The 20,867-nt window shown below is 39.3% G+C and overlaps 1 protein-coding gene across 2 annotated transcripts in view; it reads left to right on the top strand.

Annotated features, from left to right (window-relative positions):
- The window catches only part of chm (CHM Rab escort protein), a 152,473-nt gene extending 131,655 nt beyond the window's left edge, over window positions 1-20,818 (top strand). For both annotated transcript variants that reach the window (XM_068047686.1, XM_068047685.1), the window contains exons 12-15: window positions 3,581-3,677; window positions 5,691-5,792; window positions 15,130-15,299; window positions 19,655-20,818. In XM_068047686.1, coding sequence (XP_067903787.1) covers window positions 3,581-3,677; window positions 5,691-5,792; window positions 15,130-15,299; window positions 19,655-19,975 — 690 coding nt within the window. In that variant the 3' untranslated portion in view covers window positions 19,976-20,818. The remainder of the gene's footprint in view (window positions 1-3,580; window positions 3,678-5,690; window positions 5,793-15,129; window positions 15,300-19,654) is intronic.
- The last annotated feature ends 49 nt before the right edge of the window (window positions 20,819-20,867 follow it).

Below are 20,867 nucleotides of genomic sequence, written 5' to 3'. Positions count from 1 at the left end.
CCCCCCCCCCACACAGGATTGTTGGCACTCCTGCACAACAAATCCATGGCAGATCAGCTCAAGTGCAACCACAGCTGCGTGCCAATCATTTCCACTGGTCTACATAGGCATGTAGGAGTAGGTCATTCAGCCCATCGAGCCTCCCCCACCTTTCAATACAATCATGGCTGATCATCCACATCAATGCCTTTTTCCCTCACTTTCCTCATATCCCTTTATATTATTGATATTTAGAAATCTGTCAATGTCTGCTTTAAACATACTCAATGACTGAGCTTCCACAGCCCTCTGGGGTAGAGAATTCCACAGATTCACAACCCTCTGAGTAAAGAAATTTCTCCTCATCTCTGTCCTGAGTGGCTTCCCCCTTATTTTGAAATTGTGTCCCCTGGTTCACTATTTCCCAACCAGAGGAAGCATCTTACCTGCATCTACCCTGTCTATTCCTTTAAGTATTTTGTAGGTTTCAATGAGATCACCTCTCATTCTTCGAAACTCTAGAGAATACAGGCCCAGTTTCCCCAATCTCTCTTCATAGGACAATCCCGGAATCAAGTCTGGTGAATCTTCAGTGCACTCCCTCTATGGCAATAATATCCTTCCTAAAGTAAGGGGGCCAAAACTACAGACAGTACTCCAGATGCGTGCTAACCATGGTTCTATACAATTGAAGCAAGTCTTCACTACTCCTGTACTCAGATCCTCTTGCAATGAAGGCCAGCATACCATTTGCCGCCTTAATTGCTTGCTGCACCTGCATGTTAGCTTTCTATGACTTATTGGCAAGGACTCCCAGGTTCCTTTGAACATCTACACTTTCTAATCTCTTACCATTTAAGAAATACTCTGCACATCTGTTCCCCCTACCAAAGTGGATAACCTCACATTTTTCCACACTATATTCCATCTGCCACATTATTGCCCACTCACTAAGTCTGTCCAAATCCCCTTGACGCCACTTTGCATCTTTGCACAACACACATTCCCATCTAGTTTTGTGCCATCCGCGAACTTAGAAATATTACATTTGGTGCCCACATCCAAATCATTGATATATATTGTGAACAGCTAGTTCCCGAGCACTGATCCCTGCGGTACCCTACTAATCTCAGCCTGCCAGCACGAGAATGACCTGTTTTTTCCTACTGTCTGCTTTCTGCCTGTTAACCAATCCTTAATCCATGCCAGTATATGACCTCCTATCCCATGGGCTTTAATTTTGCTAACTAAACTCCTGTGGGGGACTTTATCAAAAGCCTTCTGAAAGTCCAAGTATACCATGTCCACTGATTCCCCTTTATCAATTCTGTTAGTAACATCCTCAAAACATAGAAACATAGAAAATAGGAGCGAGTAGGCCATTCGGCCCTTCGAGCCTGCACTGCCATTCAATACAATCATGGCTGATCATCCAAACTCAGTACCCTGTTCCCACTTTCTCCCTGTATCCCTTGATCCCTTTAGCCCTAAGAACTATGCCTAACTCTTTCTTGAATATATTTAATGAACCAGCAGGTTTGTCAACATGATTTCCCATTCATTAATCCATGTTGACTATGCCCAATCAGATCATTATTATCCAAGTATCCATTTATCATATTCTTTACAATAGATTTTCGCATTTTCCCAACGACTGATGTAAGGCTAACAAGTCTGTAGTTCCTTGTTTTCTCTCTCCCTCTCTTCTGAAATAGTGGGGTGATATTTGCTACCTTCCAATCTACAGGAACCATTCCAGAATTTCTAGAATTTTGTAAGATGATCATCAATACATCCACAATCTCCATCCTCCTTCAACAATCTGAGATGTAGAATATCAGGTCTTGGGAACTTATCAACCTTCAGCTCCATTAATTTCTCCATTACAACCTTCTTACGAATATCAATTTCCCTCAATTCCTCATTCTCCCTAATCCCTTGGATCTCTGTTTCTGGGAGATTTCTTGTATTTTCCTCAGTGAAGACAGAGACAAATTAATCATTTAGCTTCTCTGCTATTACTCTATTCTCCATTATAAATTCTCCTGACCCTGTCTGTGATGGACTGACATTTGTCTTAGCCAAACGTTCCCTTTTTACATACCTGTAGAAACTTTTACAGTCCATTTTTATGTTTTTTGATAGCTTGCATTCATATTCTATTCTTCCATTATCAGTTTCTTCATCTTCCTTTGCTGTATTCTAAAATTCTCCCAATCCTCAGGTTAACTACTATTTCTGGCAACTTTATAGGCCTTTTCTTTTAATACAATTCTTAACGTCCTTTGTTATCCACGGTTGACTGCCTTATTGGGGTTTTTGTGCCTTGAAGGAATGTATAGTTGTGTAAAATATGTAATATTTCTTTAAAGGCTATCCTTTGTCTATGTACTGTCATACCTTTTAATGTATTTTCCTGATCCACCTCAGCCAATTTGCCCTTCATACCTTCATAATTTCCTTTGTTCTAATTTAACACCCTGGCTTCAGATTCAACTACCTCACTTTCAAACATAATGTAAAATTCTATCATATAATGGTCACTCATCCCTAATGGTTCTTTTACAACAAGATTATTAATTAGCCCTTTTTTATTATATAATACTAGATCAGGTCTACAGCAGACCAGAATTAAAAGGAACGGCTCCTTGAAAACCCCTTTCCATGTGGTCCACCAATCTATCCAAGGTGGAGCTTGGAATCTGGCTGGCAGTCATTTGAGCTTCCATCAAAGCTGAAAAGACTGTTGAGAGATTTTTTCCCCCTACTTCTTGAGGACCCAGCTGCAGCAACCTTGGGCGTGGCCACACTTTCCAAGATAGACTGCAGAATGCTGATACCCTGGGAGATGATACCACACAGGCTGGAAGCAGATTTATCCATACTTTCAATCATGATGCAGCAATCCCTTGACAGGCTTCCCCATTTGTGGTGTAACTGCTGGTGTGAGGCAGGTAGTTTTCTTTTCATAGCTAGGCTCCTGAAGTCCTCATCTCTGTCTGCAACTTACTTCACCTAGTCATTTTGTATTTTTAAAATAAAACTCTTCTACATACTCAATCCCAGTGGGAGGAAAAAATCAAAAGTCCCAAAATGTGACCCAGCTACTTCTCTTGGTAGAGACAAATAGGTGTGAAGGAAGATGAAAAACATGAGCAGTGGGAGTAAAAATATTAATAAATCTCCCCTTAGTCTGAAATATGACAACTACTGCAGTTAACTGGATATCCTATTGTTTGGAGAAATACGTTCCTGATTCAAGGTCACTTCTTGGACTTATTCCAGCATCTTGCTGTTTGGTTTGTAATTCGGATTTGATTTTTTTCCCCCTTTTTGTAGTAGTAATATTGCTGAACTCAGTATAGTGGAATGATTTTTGTTACTAAAGACAACTTGCACTGATGTGTCATTCTGTATCAGATCATCTGCATACACTTTGAAGTGCAGTGAGTCTTAAGCAGGCCAATTGTGTGCAGCATACAGAAAGATCCCACATGCAGCCATGACCTGAATGTCCGAATTTAGGAATAAGGTTGATTATTTAGACTGTATGATCTTTATTTTGCTCAATAATCCCTAACTCTCTGCACTGACTTTACAGATTTCAATTTTAACTGTGCCTGCAATGGAAAAAGGTCAGCCTTCTGTACGAATAATTGAGCTCTGTCCTTCTTCAATGACCTGTCCACAGGGCACCTGTAAGTTGAGATATTTTGCACTTACTACCTGAACAAACAATTATTTTGTTTTGAAATCAATATCTAATCCTGTTTTCTACATTATTTTCATATTTAATTTGATTTTTAACTGAGTGATTTACCCTGGTCAATGACTGTTGAAGATTAATTCATTTATTCTTCAAGCCCCTGATCATGTGTTCTGAAGATGACACACATGTAATCAGAGTTGCCAGCTGACTGGAACTGAAGTCTTTGACTTGCCCTGAAAATGTGACTCAAATGATCGAATCATGAACTGAAATCATTGCTCTTCCTGCTCGGAGAGCATTACATGACAAATGGCTTCAGCTGCTGTTACTAATTCAGTCATACCTGAGTGACTAAAATGTGTTGGATAATAGAAACTGATGTGGCAGACCACAGCAGAGGGCAGAATGAGGTACCATAAAATATAGTGGTTATTTTTGATTTATTGTTCAATTGTGTAAAGTTTTTATGTGGTATTAGGCATTTTGCAATAAAGAAAATTAGATTCTCATCAACAGCAGCACCCCCCCCCCCCTCTCCCAACCCATGAAAACAACGCTAGGCGGTATGCTGTCAAGGTTGATGAGGATATTTTGTACTGTGACCCGACAAAACTGTTTCTTCCACTTCAAGGAGCATTTGATATGTGAAGGTGTCTGTTTAGTGAATGGAATCTAAAGAATGAACCCTGTTTCTGCTCTCATGTCTTCATTCTGAACGATTACATCATTCTCAATTATTTTCAACCAAACAAATGTCTTTTGATGCAGTGCCTTCCAGTTTGGCTTTTTTTTTGTGGAAAAGGCACCATCTCTGGAAAAAGTTTGAAGGAACGGATCCATGAGAATATCTGTAAATCATTATATAGAACAGAAATAAAAGTTGAGGTCCAACAAAACTAGCCCTTTGATATTTGCACTGCTAAAATATTGAGTGTATAAAAGTTTATAACGAGTTGAATAAGGTCCCTTGTAGCCACTGTTGCACATTGGTTTACAATGATGTAAACCACTATTCCCGATGAGTGTTAGTAAAGTGCTGAAGAAATCTCTAGCTCAGGAAATCCTTCTGTCCTGCAGAGATGAGTTGCACAGTAATGAGCTATTTGCAAGAGAGAAATTAAGTAGGAAAAGTGAGTTGTTGGTTCAGCTTTTAGCTGAATATATGCCACTTCTAATGTGCAGCACAAACTCATCCTGGGCAGACCATTGACAATATAATTTTATCATTGTAGAGTCCTGTTTGGAAACCATACTAGCCTGCAAAAATTCTCTGTTTATGCATTAACAGTTGTAATATTGGTTTTGGATTTATTTTGGATTAATTTTCCCCTGCTTCTCATATTTGCCAAGAAGGCAGTGAGTTCTGTTGAGATATAGTGCCACAGGTGACTGAAACTCTCCTGTACCCCACTCAATTGAGCATTTCTGAGAGTGAGCGAAGCAGTGTGTGTCACCATCTTTTTGACCACGGAAACATCACAAACAAATGCTCAAAATATCAGTGTGGTTTTGATTGAGATGTCAACCATTTATGTTTCTAAATTTACAATGTTCATTTTCATCAATAAATAAAACTGTTTGAGGTTGCATCTCTAGAAATCCTAGGTGCATAAATCTTTCATAGTAACTAATAAAGTTCCCTACAGCAAGAACTGCTTCAATTAAATGTCTAACCTTGATGTGCAAGTTTCCTTTGTTTTAGACCTATGTAAGTGCTATACGGGGGTAGATGAGGAATCCACTGAGCTCACACTTTTCAAAGTACAAATGATTAACCCTGTACAAATTGGCACTATCGCATTTATTCTTAAAATTTAAAATAAGTAAAATCCTTAAAAATTTATCTCAGCTGTATGTTGTATGAGAAATTGCATTACAAAATATTACTTGATTTTTTACAGTGCAGAAAGTTTCTTTTGGTAGCACTTGAATTGCTTGTTCAGCATTGCTATTTTGTTTCATGTTAGTAATATGTTCCTTTAAATTGACTTTTTAAAAATAGATCTGGTCCACCTAACTTGCCCATCAAATGGAACTGCCAAAGAAGACTTGGAACCTGTAGTATCTACACTGTTTGCCCAGCACAGTGAAAATGAAGAAACTGGTAAGAACTGAAGACTTTAATCTCCGCATGCCATTACAGGGTGGACATTTGTATTCTGCAACTCTATCTGCCAACGATGTTTTAATTTAAAATCATTACCAAATTTTCATCAGATTTCAGAATTGATTTCTTATCTGTCATTGACTAGAATTTTTATCCATTCCTCATTAGTGCTATGTAAAATCCATGCTAACACTTTTCCTGCAGATGCTAAAATGTCAGAATTCTTCAATAATTCTATTGTGCTCTGTAAACTTCAGGAAGCATATTAAGTTGAACGAGAATATCTCTTTCCTCGTCCTAATTTAGTTCATTTTCCTTAAGGTAAATTATGAAGCAAGTAGGCCATTCTAATTGGTGATAGCAGTTTTTTATTCATTCATGGGATGTGGGCATTGCTGGCTAGGATGGCATTTATTGCCCATCCCTAATTGCCCTTGAGAAGGTGGTGGTGGTGAGCTACACCCACATTGCTGTTAGGAAGGGAGTTCCAGGATTTTGACCCAGCGACTGTGAAGGAATGGTGATCTAGTTCCAAGTCAGGATGGTGCGTGGCTTGGAGGGGAGCTTGCAGGTGGTGGTGTTCCCATGCATCTACTGCCCTTGTCCTTCCAGGTGGTAGAGGTCGCGTGTTTGGAAGGTGCTGTCTAAGGAGCCTTGGTGCGTTGCTGCAGTGCATCTAGTGGATGGTGCACCTGCTGCCAATGTGGTAAAGGGAGTGAATATTTGTGGATGGGGTGCCAAGCTTCTTGAGTGTTGTTGGAGCTGCACCCATCCAGAAAAATGGAGAGTATTCCATCGCACTCCTGACTTGTGCCTTGTAGATGGTGAACAGGCTTTGGGGAGTCGGGAGGTGAGTTACTTGCTGCAGGATTCCTCACCTCTGACCTGCTCTTGTAGCCGCACTATTTAAATGGCTACTCCAATTCAGTTTCTAGTCAATGGTAACCTCCAGGATGTTGATAGTGGATGATTCTGCGATCATAATGCCATTGAATGTCAAGGGAAGATGGTTAGATTCACTCTTGTTGGAGATGGTCGTTGCCTGACACTTGTGTGGCGCAAATGTTACTTGCCACTTATCAGCCCAAGCCTGGATATTGTCCAGGTCTTGCTGCACTTCTACATGGACTGCTTCAGTATCTGAGTAAATGGTGCTGAACATTGTGCAATCATCAGCGAATATCCCCACTTCTGACCTTATGATTGAAGGAAGGTCATTGATGAAGCAGCTGAAGATGGTTGGGCCTAGGACTCTAGCCTGAGGAACTCCTGCAATGATGCCCTGGAGCTGCGATGATTGACCTCCAACAACCACAATCATCTCCCTTTGTGCTAGGTATGACTCCAACCAGTGGAGAGGTTTCCCACTGATTTGTGTGTCCTTTCCCATAAGGACATAAGAAATACCAGCCGCAGTGGGTCATATGGCCCTTTGAGCCTGCTCTCCCATTCAGTAAAGCTCATGGCTGATTTGACCTTGGCCTCAACTCCACTTTCCTATCTGTTCCACTCAACCCTTGACTCCCCTATAGCTCAGAAATCTATCTCGGCCTTGAATATATTCAGTGACTCAGTCTGCACAACATGCTGAGGTAGAGAATTCCAAAAATTCATGACAGTCTGAGAGAAGAAATGCTTCCTCATCTCCGTCTTAGGTGGGTGGCCCCTTATTCTGAAACTATGCCCCTAGCTCTAGATTCCCCCATGAGGGGAAACTTCCTCTCAGCATCTACCCTGTCCAGCCCCTTCAGTATCTAATGTTTCACAAAGTTCATCTCTCATTCTTCTCAAGTCCAATGGAGTATAGGCCTAATCTGTTCAACCTTTATTCATAAAACAACCCTTTCATTCCAAGAATCAATCCAGTGAACCTTCTCTGAACTATCTCCAATGCAAGTATATCCCTCAAATAAGGAAACCAAAATTGTACACGGTACTCTCGGTGTGATCTCACCAACACCCTGTACCGTTGTAGCAAGATTTCCCTATTTTTATATTGCAATAAAGGCCAATATTCCATTTGCCTTCTGAATTACTTTCTGTATCTGTATGCTAACTTTTTGTGTTTCATGTATAAGGACATCCAGATCCCTCTGTACCACTGCATTCTATAGTCTCTCCATTGAAATGATAATTTTCTATTCTGCCTACCAACATGGATAACGGCACATTTTCCTGCATTCATCTGCCAAATTCTTGCGACTCACTTAATTTGTCTATATCTGTATCCCTTTGCAAAGTCTTGTCCTCCTATGAACATGTTTTCCCGCCTATCTTTTGTATCGAGGGGAAATTTGGCTACAATACGCTGTCCATAATTTTAAAAAAATTAATTTCAAAAGCAAACAAAGCCTCTTTAAATAAAATGGATAGGGCAAATGGAAAATAGAGGGGGACCTTTCACCATCTACCCTTGGGGGCAGCATGGAGAGTTATGACTCAGGTAATAGTGCAGGAAGAGAAGAATGTAGGGGTTGAGTAAATAGTTCAAAAACAAAGAGAAAAGCAGTAAATCCAACTAGCCAGCGAATATGAAGAATCCCTGAAACATCCAGTAAGTCGTCTCCCATTCTGCTATTTTCTTTCTTTGCCTCTGCTCCCAACTCTTCTTCTCGCATCCCACTGACTCCTCCCTGTTCAACATCTCTTTTGCTCCTCTTCCTCCCCACACTTTTTCCATGAAGCATATTTCTATTTTGGTTTATTTCTTAGTGAATTTGTCTTTTTTGAATTTTGGGGATTAACTCCTCCTGCCTCATTGGGAGACAAATTCTGATTTGCCAGAAGACCAACATTGGGTATTGCCCCAGAGGTTCTCTGGATTGGTCACCATAGCTGCGACAGAAGATCGTCAGAAACACTGTTAATGAGCATAAATTGGGATTCTGTTGAAGTTACGGGTAGTGGTTGATGGGAGGAAACCTGGTTGAGTTTTCCCTGCTGTCACTGCAGCTGAAATCATCTAACTTAGAATAGACCATGGGTCATACCTGGGTTTTTTTTTAGTTTGTCTGGCTCCATTCTATACTGAGCAGTGCATCTCTGCAATGTTTTTTCAATCTTATTTTTGTGTTGATGACATAACTTCTGTTTTACTGTTGAAATACTGGTTTACTGTAAACTCAGATTTGGTCTCCGGAGGCCTTTAATCAGAAGCAAATATTATTGAGTAATGTCTCATTATTATCAAACATAATTGCATGAGGAGTAATATAAAAAGTGGTTATCTGTTAATGTGATACACTCGAGGTTGGAAACAATTTTAGAAGCTCGAAACTAATGATCTTGAAATAGATATGAAGAGTAAACCTGATAATATTCAAGAACCTGACTACTTAAATATGAACTGTCGCTTGCTTCTGACATGACGTTACAGTAATCACACATGCTAACACATCAATAACTCAAGCACATAATGAAGCAATCATTTCACACTCCAAAGCTAGACATTATGTACAACACCTGGGGTCATAATTGTTGCTTTGGGTACATTTTAATGAGAACACATTTGCCAAAGAATGACGTGCTATTGCAGTAGTGTTCAGTCATTTTTTTCTCCTCTGTCTTGCCTGTCTTTAGTCATCCTTTTGTAAATATCATTCAAATATAATTAACTTACTGAATGATTATTGCTGTAATTCAGCCATATATATTTCATGAAAATGGTGTCTGTATTAGATCTGTATAAACAAAAAAGTACTTGTAGGAAATTAAAAACTCATACTGGTATGTACTAAGCTTGGGATTCGGCATGTTGGAGAAGCATCGAAGGTACTTCGCTATCTGACTGTGGTAAGCTAAACCAGTGAATATCTACTGACTAGCCAAAAATGAAAAGTAATCCATTTCCCTGCCTTCAATGAACATGAAGCACTAAAATTCAGGAAGAAGACATGATAACACATTGAGAAATTCCAATATGTTTGTCATCACAGAATTGGTTTTCAAATCTAAACAGAAGCAGGAATTGAAAGGAAATATTGAAAAAAGGAAATGCTGAAAACTGAAAAAAGAAACTGTCAGCTGGGCAACCCTTTGCTTTAGTTGGAAGCCCACCCATCTTTTCTCATTTCAGGTGCTGGCAGATCCATTCCCTATTTCAGCATTGAGTAGTTTTTATTTTCGCAGTGAACTGGGACTGAGTGTAAGTTCTTGTCAGTTTAGTTATGATAGCTTATGAATAGATTGGCTAATTGTTGTATTACGATCTAACTGATATGATTTTGTGTCAGGCACCACTATTGGGTACCACACGTTTTTATCTTGCTCTTTTGTAGTGCTTGTATATATTATGGATTGTAAGTATAAACTAAACCTCTCACAATTTGCTTCCAGAGTTTCACTTTTTTCATTAACTAAAACATCTTAATACTTGGTACTCCTTTTAATTTTTTTGACCAAGAAGCAGCAGCTGAACAGCAAAGCAACCATCTCAAACTAACTGCACAATTAAGCTTAGAGTGAACGTTGTGATTGATGTCATGGAACTGTATTTTTTTTCTCTTCTGTTTGAAACAGTGTACCTTTAAGACAGAGAGGGAGAAGTTTAGATTTCTGAGTACAGTGTGTCACTGCACTTGTTACCTAGGTGCCAACAGGAGTGAGGAGGTCACATGGTATAATGTTTCAATTTAACTGTTAAAACCAGTTTAGAGCGTGACTAGCAAAGCATGCTTATTGGAGGAAAGAGCTGTGTATTTCTCAGCAGAAATTCTGCTATGAGCTACAGGCCGTGTTAATTGCTGAAGGAGGAAAAAAAACCTTTGAAGAGACCATTTGTATTGCTGGTGGTAGCAAAATTCCTTTTCTTTACTTCCAATCTAATAAATCTTTGCTTCGAGATTGAATCTCTCTTGACTGATTGCCTTTGCTGGAATTCGCAGTAAAGTTTCGACTGGGAGACTGTTGGTTTTAAAATTCAAGTAGACTTATTGCTGTGCTCTTCGTTGAAAGAACTGTGTGATGCCTGCTGCAGCTAAAGTGTTTTGAATACCTATCTATTAAGAGACTATTTCATCAAATCTGCGTGCAGTCTTTGAGTGGCATTTGAATATTTTTACACTAGGGTACCTCACCCATCAGGAACGTAACCCACAAAGACTAACAACCCAGTTATTTATTCTTAAACAGCTAATGTTTAAAAATTTTTTTAAAAAGTGGTTTACCATTGATTTTTGACAGAGAATGGGGGAGTTAGATTAAAATAAGTTATAAGGTCTTTAGTAGACATAGGTGTATCTTAATGGTGTTTAAGATGTAGTTTTTAAATAAATAGTTAATTTGTTGTCTAAAGATACCTTATTTGGCGGGCAGCCATAAAGACAGGGCTAAATTGTGGCGAGTCGAGGAGACTTAGTAGTTGGCAGGAAAAAAGACAGAGGCGCAAGGGGAGAGCCAACTGTGCAACAGCCCCAACAAACAAATTTCTCTGCAGCACCTGTGGAAGAGCCTGTCACTCCAGAATTGGCCTTTATAGCCACTCCAGGTGCTGCTTCACAAACCACTGACCACCTCCAGGCGCGTATCCATTGTCTCTCGAGATAAGGAGGCCCAAAAGAGGTGTATCTTAATGGTGTTTAAGATGTAGTTTTTAAATAAATAGTTAATTTGTTGTCTAAAGATACCTTATTTGGTCTGTTAATTACTAGAGTCCTTAATTTGGCTGTTTTCCAGTTGGGTGGGAAAACTTTAATAATATGCTGCGACTTGTGGAATAATGGGACTGAATTGATAGTACATTGCTGCTGCCTCTGTCGTAACAATGTTCCTCCACAAGTAAGCAAAAAAGTCAAAGCTACTCTTTTTTGAGAGTTCTGGCCTCTTATCCTCTAAGCCATCTTTCTCCTATTACCACTTTGCATCCTGTAATTTTACATAATGTTAAATTATGCATTGTGTGCATCTACTACTTGGACCCAGTTACTGTCAATAGCACAGCATTAACGAGTGTTCCAGAAATGCATTTACAAAATATGATGCTTTTCTAACTTTTATTGTTCATAACCTTGACAACCATTTAATTAAGCTGAAACTGCTGAACTGGAGATTTAAGTTATTTTTTTGCTGCTGACTCATATTAATTCTAGTTGCATTGTGATTGTCAGGAATAATTATTTTGTCACCCTGACAAAAGCAGTCGATGGTGTGTTTTTATTTCAGTTTCTGTTACCAAGCTAAACTCTAGTCCAAGATCTTAAAAGCTAAAGGATAAACTGAACCGATCAGTATTTTAAATTCCAAACATCATTTTAGTGTTTAGTGTTGAGTTGCTTTGAGAAAAGGATATAGACGGCGTGCTCATTAAACTAATACAGAAAAGAGCAAGGGAGTGGAACTCATTGGATAGCTCTTTGAAAGAGTTGGCACAGGAACGATGGGCCGGATGTCCACCTCCTGTGTTCTATCATTCTATGATTCTATAATTTGGAATGGTGCATTTTATCCGTCAGAAATTTGTATTCCCCATTCCGAACCCAAAAACAATCATCAGGGTTCATAATTCCAGTTTGATAGCGTAGAATGGTTGTTTTGCTGAACCTGCAGATTAAGCTAGAAATCGCTGCAGATTCTGGGATACTTTGAGATCATGTTCCCTTTTGAATTGTAAATTTTTCAACTGCAAGAGAAAACACAAGCATTGAAAATTTAGGTTTGGATGGTATTTTTAGTTTACCTATGCTGTAAAGGTTAAAGCAATCAACAAAGGTCTGGTTCAAATTCTGTGCAAAAATTAGTCAACTATGTTATGCCTTCTAATGTTTGCCATGTTATATGGATTGATGTGAATGTAAGACTTCCAGCCCATTTTCAAAGAAGAAAAGTTTTATCTATCATTTACATTACTTAAAGCATAATTGAAATTCTTTTGTTCACATGCCAGAGCTAATAACAAGGAACATCAGGTGCAGTTCTGCTCCAAAATGCTGCATGCACGAGTCTTCACCTGGTACATTGCGCTTTTTATCATCTGCCTGTGATTGCAGTGTGTGTGGCAGTGGCAGTATTTTAATTAAAATGTCAGAGCAGATTCTATTAGAGCCATTGAGGACGAATCACCAGATCAGGTGAGCACTAGGCCATAGCAGGTCAAAAAGACAAAGGCACCTGAAAGAGAGGACTCTATTTCTACTGAAGTAAAACTACAAAGAAGAAAAGCCATGCACTTTTGAACAGAAAGCAGTAGCATTAAGATATATTGCTTTAGCTTTAAAAGAGGAAGTTGTGGATTCGGAAAAAAGCAGTATAGGCCCTTCTGTATTGAATAAAGTTTTGATGTTAAGCTGGTATTAAATGAAATTAAGTAAATATAACCGTGCCTTGAATTGTATTCTCTTGCACGATGTGTGAAGAGACATTTCAGAAGTTGTAGTATGTAGAATACAAACGAGATGCAAAATTCCCAGTGGATCAACAGCAGCGAGATGGTAAAATTAAGATCCAAGTTATGTACACGCTCAAGTGGTTATGTGCTGATTTAGACATTTGATACTTCCTTTATGGTGGTCTTCCTTTGGTATTTTTCCCTATTTGTACTAAAACCTTCATCTATAGTTGTGTGTAGTCACTCCATTCTGATTGTTTCTGCTATTTACATTTTTTAGTGTATTATACACAGGGTGGCAGTTAATTTTTTGTGAATAGAAAATGAACATGAAAGCACAAACACACCCAGGTTTTTCTCCTCATTTGTATTTTCAATGAAAGTTTCACCATCACTGTGGGAAGGTCAGTGATGTTTTCACTGCTGGATCTCTATCCATGGTAATCTTCATCTTCAGGCAGCTCATTCGGTCTCCACAGAGTATATTTGCCCTCAAAAGGGAATGGAAAATGTAGTTTTTCTTCATTTTTTGAGAAACCTGGGGGAATGAAATTTGACCTCGGCAGGGTGATAAAATTGGGTGGTGACAGCGACAGCCCGTTATACACCTTGCTTGATTTTCTTTCCAGTGACTTTAATGGAAAGGTAAATTGGACAGGCTGTATAACTGGTGGTTGATTCACTACCACGCAGTTTTCACCCCTGCTATCATTGAATTTCACCTTCTAGGACTTTTCTTTTTCAAGCTCTTCTCTGCTCCTCTCCCTTGCAGCTGGTCATGCTACTTTTTATTTTCTGCTTTCATGTTCGTGCCCCCTCCAATTTCAATCTCTATCTTCACTGCTCCTGTCTTCCTCCACCCCACCATCATCCTTGGCTTAAATAAGCGCGTGGCTTCCTGACAAGTGGCAACCCTCATTTTACCAATATATTTCCATTGGCCTTTCTGTCTAGCTTACCTACTCAGGGTAACCTCACCAACCTCCTTACCCGCCTTCTCATTCCACACAACACTGCTCCTTGGGCTCTCTCTCTCCATATATACACCCACCTATATTCATGGCCATCCTGCTGAGCTGGTCATCTCCTTAGGCCACTTTACTCCTATTTCCTATCTCTGATAACTTCCTTGTATCCCACACCATCCACATAATATTCACCTCTATCCAGCTTCACTTCCAAGTTTACACTAAGTAACTTAAAACTGCACTTTTGCACACTCAACTGCCTAGTGTTTTGGCCTCCATTGATTACAATAATACGTAGTTGATTTGCTAAGCCACTGCCTTATTTTTGTCCCCAGCAAATCCTTTTCTGTCTGCCAACCTGGTTGTTTTCTTCTCTTCATTTTTAAGAGCACAAGTTAAACATTCTTGCACACAACTGACTTAGCCATTTATTTCTAGACCTGACTGACCATATCAAGCTCTACCATGGCCATCAATAAAAGCATTTATTACTCCAGGATGATCCTGGGAAATAGAGATAATCTTGGCTTCTATTCCGTACTATCAGCTCCTTCCTTAAACCTCTCTTCCCTGGCCCCTCCATGGATATTGGAGCAAGTTTCCTCTTGGTTGACGAGCACTGGCAATTACCATTATTATTCCAGTGAGATGGTTGTGTATAGTATTCTAAAATCTAAAGTTGTCATTTATTTGCAATTTTGCATATTTGAAATCTATTTTCATTTCATAGACCAATTTAAATTTCAATTTCCTGTAAATATTTAGCACTTTATGAAAAGATTGACAGTGACATAATTTCATCTATGATGCATCTACTTCATTGCAATTTCTGGCAAAGGAACATTAGTCAATATGTAGTTCCTCTCTGACCATATTGTAGTATTTTACTGTTTTGTGGGGTTTACATTCTGTTTTTAAATAATCTTAAATGTTATGGTTTAGATTTATTATGTTGCCTTCAGATAATGTCAGGCCCTTCTGATGTACTTTTTACCTGTATGTGAGATGATCTGTTTGACTGCAAACATGATTTTTTTACTTTCAGATTGTATTGAATGTGAAGTGGCAGAGAAACCTGAAGTGCTTTGGGCTTTATATTTCAACATGAGAGATACATCACCAATTGACCGAAGTACATACGAAGGCCTTCCCAGTAATGTATTTGTCTGTTGTGGACCCGATGCTGCTCTTGGATTTGAGCAGTCTGTTAAGCAGGTAGAATGAAATCAAAATGATCAAAAATAAAATGTTTACGTTGTGCCTTTCCCCCTTTCAGAATGTGCCAAAGGGAATTAAATGCCATGGAATTACTTTTCTCATGTGTCATCACAGTTTAGAAAGCAATTATAGCAGTCAATTTGCATATGTTAAAGTTAAACAAAATGAAATAAATGGTTAGTTGATCTTGTTTGTTACTGTTCGTTGAGGGATAAGCTTTGGGCTGCACCCTGAGAGAACTGTTCTTTGAATAGTGTCATGGGATCCCTTGGGATCCACCTGAATAGTCTCACCTGTCTTGGTTTAACATCTTATCTGATAGACAACACCTTTGACAATGCAGCACTTCATCACAACAGCACTGAAATGGAAGCATTGATTGTGTTCAAATGCTGCAGTAGGGCTTGAAGCCACAATGTTTTTGAATTAGACAAATGCTGCTAATGAAGCCAAGGTGAAACTTAAAATTGTTTTAACTCCACTGGGAAATTGAACCCAGCGTCCTGTAGATAGCAGAAATGTTTTTCATATTCTAGTATAAAAATCTAATAACTTGCATTATGCTTTCTGTTTATGATAACTGTTATCGAATACTTTATTTAAGATTGATTAATTTTATCAGTTACAGTAAATCTTCCATACCACTGACCGTGGTACTTGAAGACCTGTTTGGGTATTGAAGAGCATGAGGGAGAATGAGAGTTTGGGTTGTCTGAGAATTACAAAATGCAGAGCATAATTTGGTGTTAAACAGTGGGTGTCTCTTTAAAATTTACAATTCAGGTTGAAGAGTGGTGGCAGAGGGGGGTATAAAAGAATAGACTGATTACAAAAAAGGCAAGTGAGAAATTTAGAAAGGGAAATTGGGGGTGGTGGTCAAAGAGCAGTTGGGGAGCTTTTTATTTGAAAAGTTAAGGAGCCATTATGGGTGTTTTTAAGATCAAGAAAAAGAGTTTAAAAAAGATGACTGGAGCTTGGATGGTGTGGGCCTTTCTGTGCAGTGCCGAACAGTATGATTAAAGCAAATAGAGACTGCAGCAGTTTGGGTTCAGGATGCAGGGTGTGATGTAGGATGGCTGTAAAAATATCAGTGGGGCTGGGAAATTTTATTGTATTAAGGTTATTGGTATCTACAAAGTGAATTTGCATATCTCCTGCAGTTGGCTGTGTAACCACTCTGAAGCAGCATTCCTTCAACTTGGGTAGTATGCAAACCAGCAGTAGACAGAAGTTTTTAGTGCCAAAGGTGAAATCGAAACTGCAAAAACATACAATGAAACACTAAACAAAATGTATTTACTTTAAACACGTTTTGCCATCTTTAATCTGCAGGAAGTTAATTGTCAAAAGGTAAAATATGTGCAATGTTGTGCACTAAACAGGTGAAGAAGCTAGCAGTTCTATGATTAATATGTACAAGTTTGGAGCTCAGTGGAAGAACTGAACCAGAATCTCCTCTTTGTGTTATACAAACAAGAAATTCTGGAAGTACTCAGCAGATCTGGCAGCATCTGTGGAGAGAGAAGCAGAGTTGACGTTTCAGGTAAGTCACCTGACCTGAAGCGTTAACTCTGCTTCTCTCTCCACAGATGCTGCCAGACCTGCTGAGTATTTCCAGAATTTCTTGTTTTTATTTCAGATTTCTCGCATCTGCAGTATTTTGCTTTTATTCTCTTATTTGTGTGTTCTGCCTGTAGTGGTTTGTCTCCTACTGTTAGTTGCTTTGCACCCTTGCCATTCTGTTCCAACATTCAGCTGCATATGGTCCAAGTGCTTGGCCTTGGTACCCCAAATGACTGCTCAGTGAAGGCATAGTTTTCCTCAAGTGCTTTTTGTATCTGTTGTCCACCTGTATAATGTGATTTTGCAAAGGCGCTATTAGAAACAAAAGCATTAGAGTTCCCGGGCCTGGTTTTAACTCTGTGCAAGTGGGCAGGTTTTGAATGGAATATAATTGGGCCCCATATCTCTGAGGAGCCAGACTTTCTTTCATCCTTACCCTTCAAAGCATGCTTGATTACTTCAGAGATGAAAATATCATACACGTCTCTGCATTAGAATGCAAAATTGTCTAGTGTGGATCAAGTACCATTTTTAGGTTTCTGAAATAACCCTTACGATTTAGGCATGCTACAGGATTGATAGGTATGAAAATGACTACGTGTACAGTGAATGATTGCCGGTGGGAAAAATTATAGTTGTCTCTATTGCTGCTCGCTGCTGGCATTTAAGTAGCTGGCTGAGAGACAGTTGAAACACCATCCTCCTCCTCCTACACCTCTCCTCCATTGCCTAGCTTGGTGGGATTGCCCTTACATGGTTCCACTCTTAACTACCCAATCATAGCCAGAGCATTTCTACCAGTGGGTATCCTTGGCCATTCTTCTTCCTCGTGACATCTCTGTAGATATGAAGTCAGCTTCACCCTATACCCTAATGATGCTGAGCTCTGCCTCTTCATATCTCTCCATTCCTCTGCTGCCATTTTTTCTGACTGTCTTAACATTCATTCTTAAGCTAAATAATGAGAAGGTTGTGATTGCCATCTTCAGGCTTAGCCACAAACAGCACATGCTCACATTGACTCCACTCTATTCTTGGCCACTGTCTTGTGCGGCATGAAACTGTTAGCAACTTCAGTATCCTGTTTGCATGTATGCTGAGTTCCCACCGCATCCTATTCATACCAAGATCACCTACTTTCATCTTGACGACACTGCCTAATTCTGCCCTTACCTTATCCATCCACCACTGAAAGCCTCATTCATGCCTTTGTCACCTCCAGCTCTACTGGCTGGCTTCCCAAACCCCACCCTCTGTAAACTTCAGCTCATCAAAAACTTTGCTGCCCATATTCTATCTTGCACCCATATTCCATATCCTTGCTGACCTACATTAGCTCCCAGTCTTACAATATCTGAAATTTATAGTTCTCAATCTTAAGATCTCTCTCTCCACTGCTTTACCCCTCCCTATCTGGAATGTCCTCCACCCCTACCCGTCCCCATTTTTTCCAAACCTCTGAGTTAAATCTACTCTGCATCCACTCTTCCTTTTGCCCATCGTTAACAACTGTACCTTTAGTTGCTTTAACTCTTGAACTCATGCAATAAAATTTTTTTACATCTGCAGCTATCTCTCTCCTCCTTTAAAGACCCTCCTTAAAACTCATCTCTTTGGTTAAGGTTTTCATCACCCCTCCTAATCTTACCCTCTAAGTCCACACTCCTATCTTCTGTGCTGCTATGTAAACACAGCGCACATCCTCAAAGAATTCACTGTTTGATTTATAAAGACACTTTGAGGAGCCTCTCAGGTGCCAAACAGAGTTGTGAATTTATTTTCAACAAATTTGTGAGGTCAACAAATAAAGATTTGGGGCCACCATATTAATATTTGGAAAGATCCCTTCAACTAATGTTAATATAAAGTTTGGAATATTTCTAGTGAGATAAATTTCATGTATGCATATCTTCCCCCTCAGCACACCCATCCCCCCCCACCCCCAACCTTGCCTTTCTTGAATGCTGGTTTATGGTTCCCTGAGTGCTGACTTCCCTCTAATATCTTGCCCAATTCTTTGTGTAAATCTGGCCATTGATCGTCAGCAGGCTATTTTTATTATGAAGCAAAGAGTTTTCAGTGGGTGTTGCTAAATAGCAATTGGTAGCGGGAACCTTGGCTCTTCTCTCCCAGCTTTGTCCCATTGACACCACAGTGGTGCTGAGAATAAATAAAACATCTCTACTACCATCTGGCTCAGCTAAGCGTAGATCAGCGACACATTCAAAAACCTTTCCAGTCATTTTGCTTCACGTCACTGGTATCAACCGAGTCCAAAGGTGATAGATTTAAGTGCAGTCCAGAGACTTGATCATGTAATCTGGGCTGACCCTTCACTTTACTTCTGAGGGAGTGCCGCACTGTCGGGAAATGCTGTCTTTCAGATGAGACACTAAACAGAGACCCTGTTTGCCTCCTCAGGTGGACATGAAATATCACATGGCACTTTCTAGGACCGGGGTAGTTCTTCCAGTAACCTGGGGAACATTTGAGACAGATAATCGGGTCATTAATGTCACTGCTATTTGTGGAACCTTGTATGCAAAAAATGGCTGCTGCATTTTCCAACATTACAACTTCAAAAGTACTTAATTGGCTGTGAAGTACTTTGGAGCATCCTAAGGTGATGAAAGATGTTATATAAACACAAGCTCACTCTATCATACTGGGCACTATTTATGCACTGAGGTAATCAGCATTTATAATTGTATTCTTTCATACTAATGATTTTGTTCAGTGTTCGTTCAGATCAATGTTCACAGTACCTTCTTGCTGTCTCTTTTCACTAGGCGGAAGATATTTTTCTCCAGCTCTATCCTGGGGAAGAGTTTTGTCCTGCTGCTCCAAACCCTGAAGACATTATCTATGATAGTGATGGCACGCAACCAGAAAAAGCTGGTTTTGGAACTCCCACAGAATCAGAAGCAGCTGAAGTAAAAGAAAATCCAAACACCGAATCTGATCCCACAGAAGATTGGAGCGATAAAGTGGTAGAAGCCAGTGAATCATTGGACTTTAATGAAATGGACAGAGAATCAGAAATGTCCAACCCTGACACTGAAACACTGAAATGTAATAATGGGACAGAAATGCCAAAGGATGCAGAATAATTTATGTTTTTAAATGACCATGGATGGTATTCCCAAATTGTATCAAAGCAAACTGAAAAATAGTGTTACTATATTATACAGTGGGATTATAGAGGGCACCCTTTACACAATGCAACACGCAAGCACAATTGAGCATTCTAATTCAGCAGGCAACCTTTCAGTAACTTTGATCTAAGCAAATGCTATGTTCTATTAAATAAAGCACTCCTGACAAATGGATCTATTTCATCCACCTGCTGCTACTATTTCCTCTTACCTTCCACTGACCCCCCCCCCCCCCCCCCCCTCAAAAATAAAGACGAATGTTGAGGTCTGTTGACACTAATTAAAAGCAAATGGTTGTCTGTCTTCAGGACAAGGTCAGGGGAGCAAATATTGAAATAAGTTTTGTTAAAAACGTGTTGCTGTCTGAAGACAATTCAAGTATATGAAATCAAAGCTACTGCTTGGTTTACTGGAACATTTTTATCACCGTAATACTGCTGCCTAAGGAATTGGGCAGAGCGCATTCATGATAAATGGTGGAAAATATTTCTTTTGACAAGAAATGTACGAACCATTCAACATTTTGAAATGTTGTTTACTGGAAAAAATATTAAGTGCTAATGTTATGTTATGAATATACTTCAGAAAGCAGTGGCAGGTGCAAACAATTTTCTCAGTGGAAAATCAAATAGGTCTGTAATGATATGTGATGGAACAGCAGATGTTTTGCAGATCAAGGTACTATTTTCCATGAGTAATGTATCCAATATCAAAAACATATACTGTGCAATAACCTGTGAAAATACACCTCATTTAATGCTTATGTAAACACAAGTGATTAAAATGTTACAAAAATCATGCCAGTGTTATATTTATGTGCTCTGAATAGGGTTTCTTGTGTGGTTCA

This window comes from Heterodontus francisci, chromosome 15 (assembly GCF_036365525.1).
Source record: "Heterodontus francisci isolate sHetFra1 chromosome 15, sHetFra1.hap1, whole genome shotgun sequence".
Lineage (NCBI taxonomy): Eukaryota > Metazoa > Chordata > Chondrichthyes > Heterodontiformes > Heterodontidae > Heterodontus > Heterodontus francisci.
Note: the sequence above shows the minus strand (reverse complement) of the source record. Positions and strands in the feature narration are given on the sequence as shown.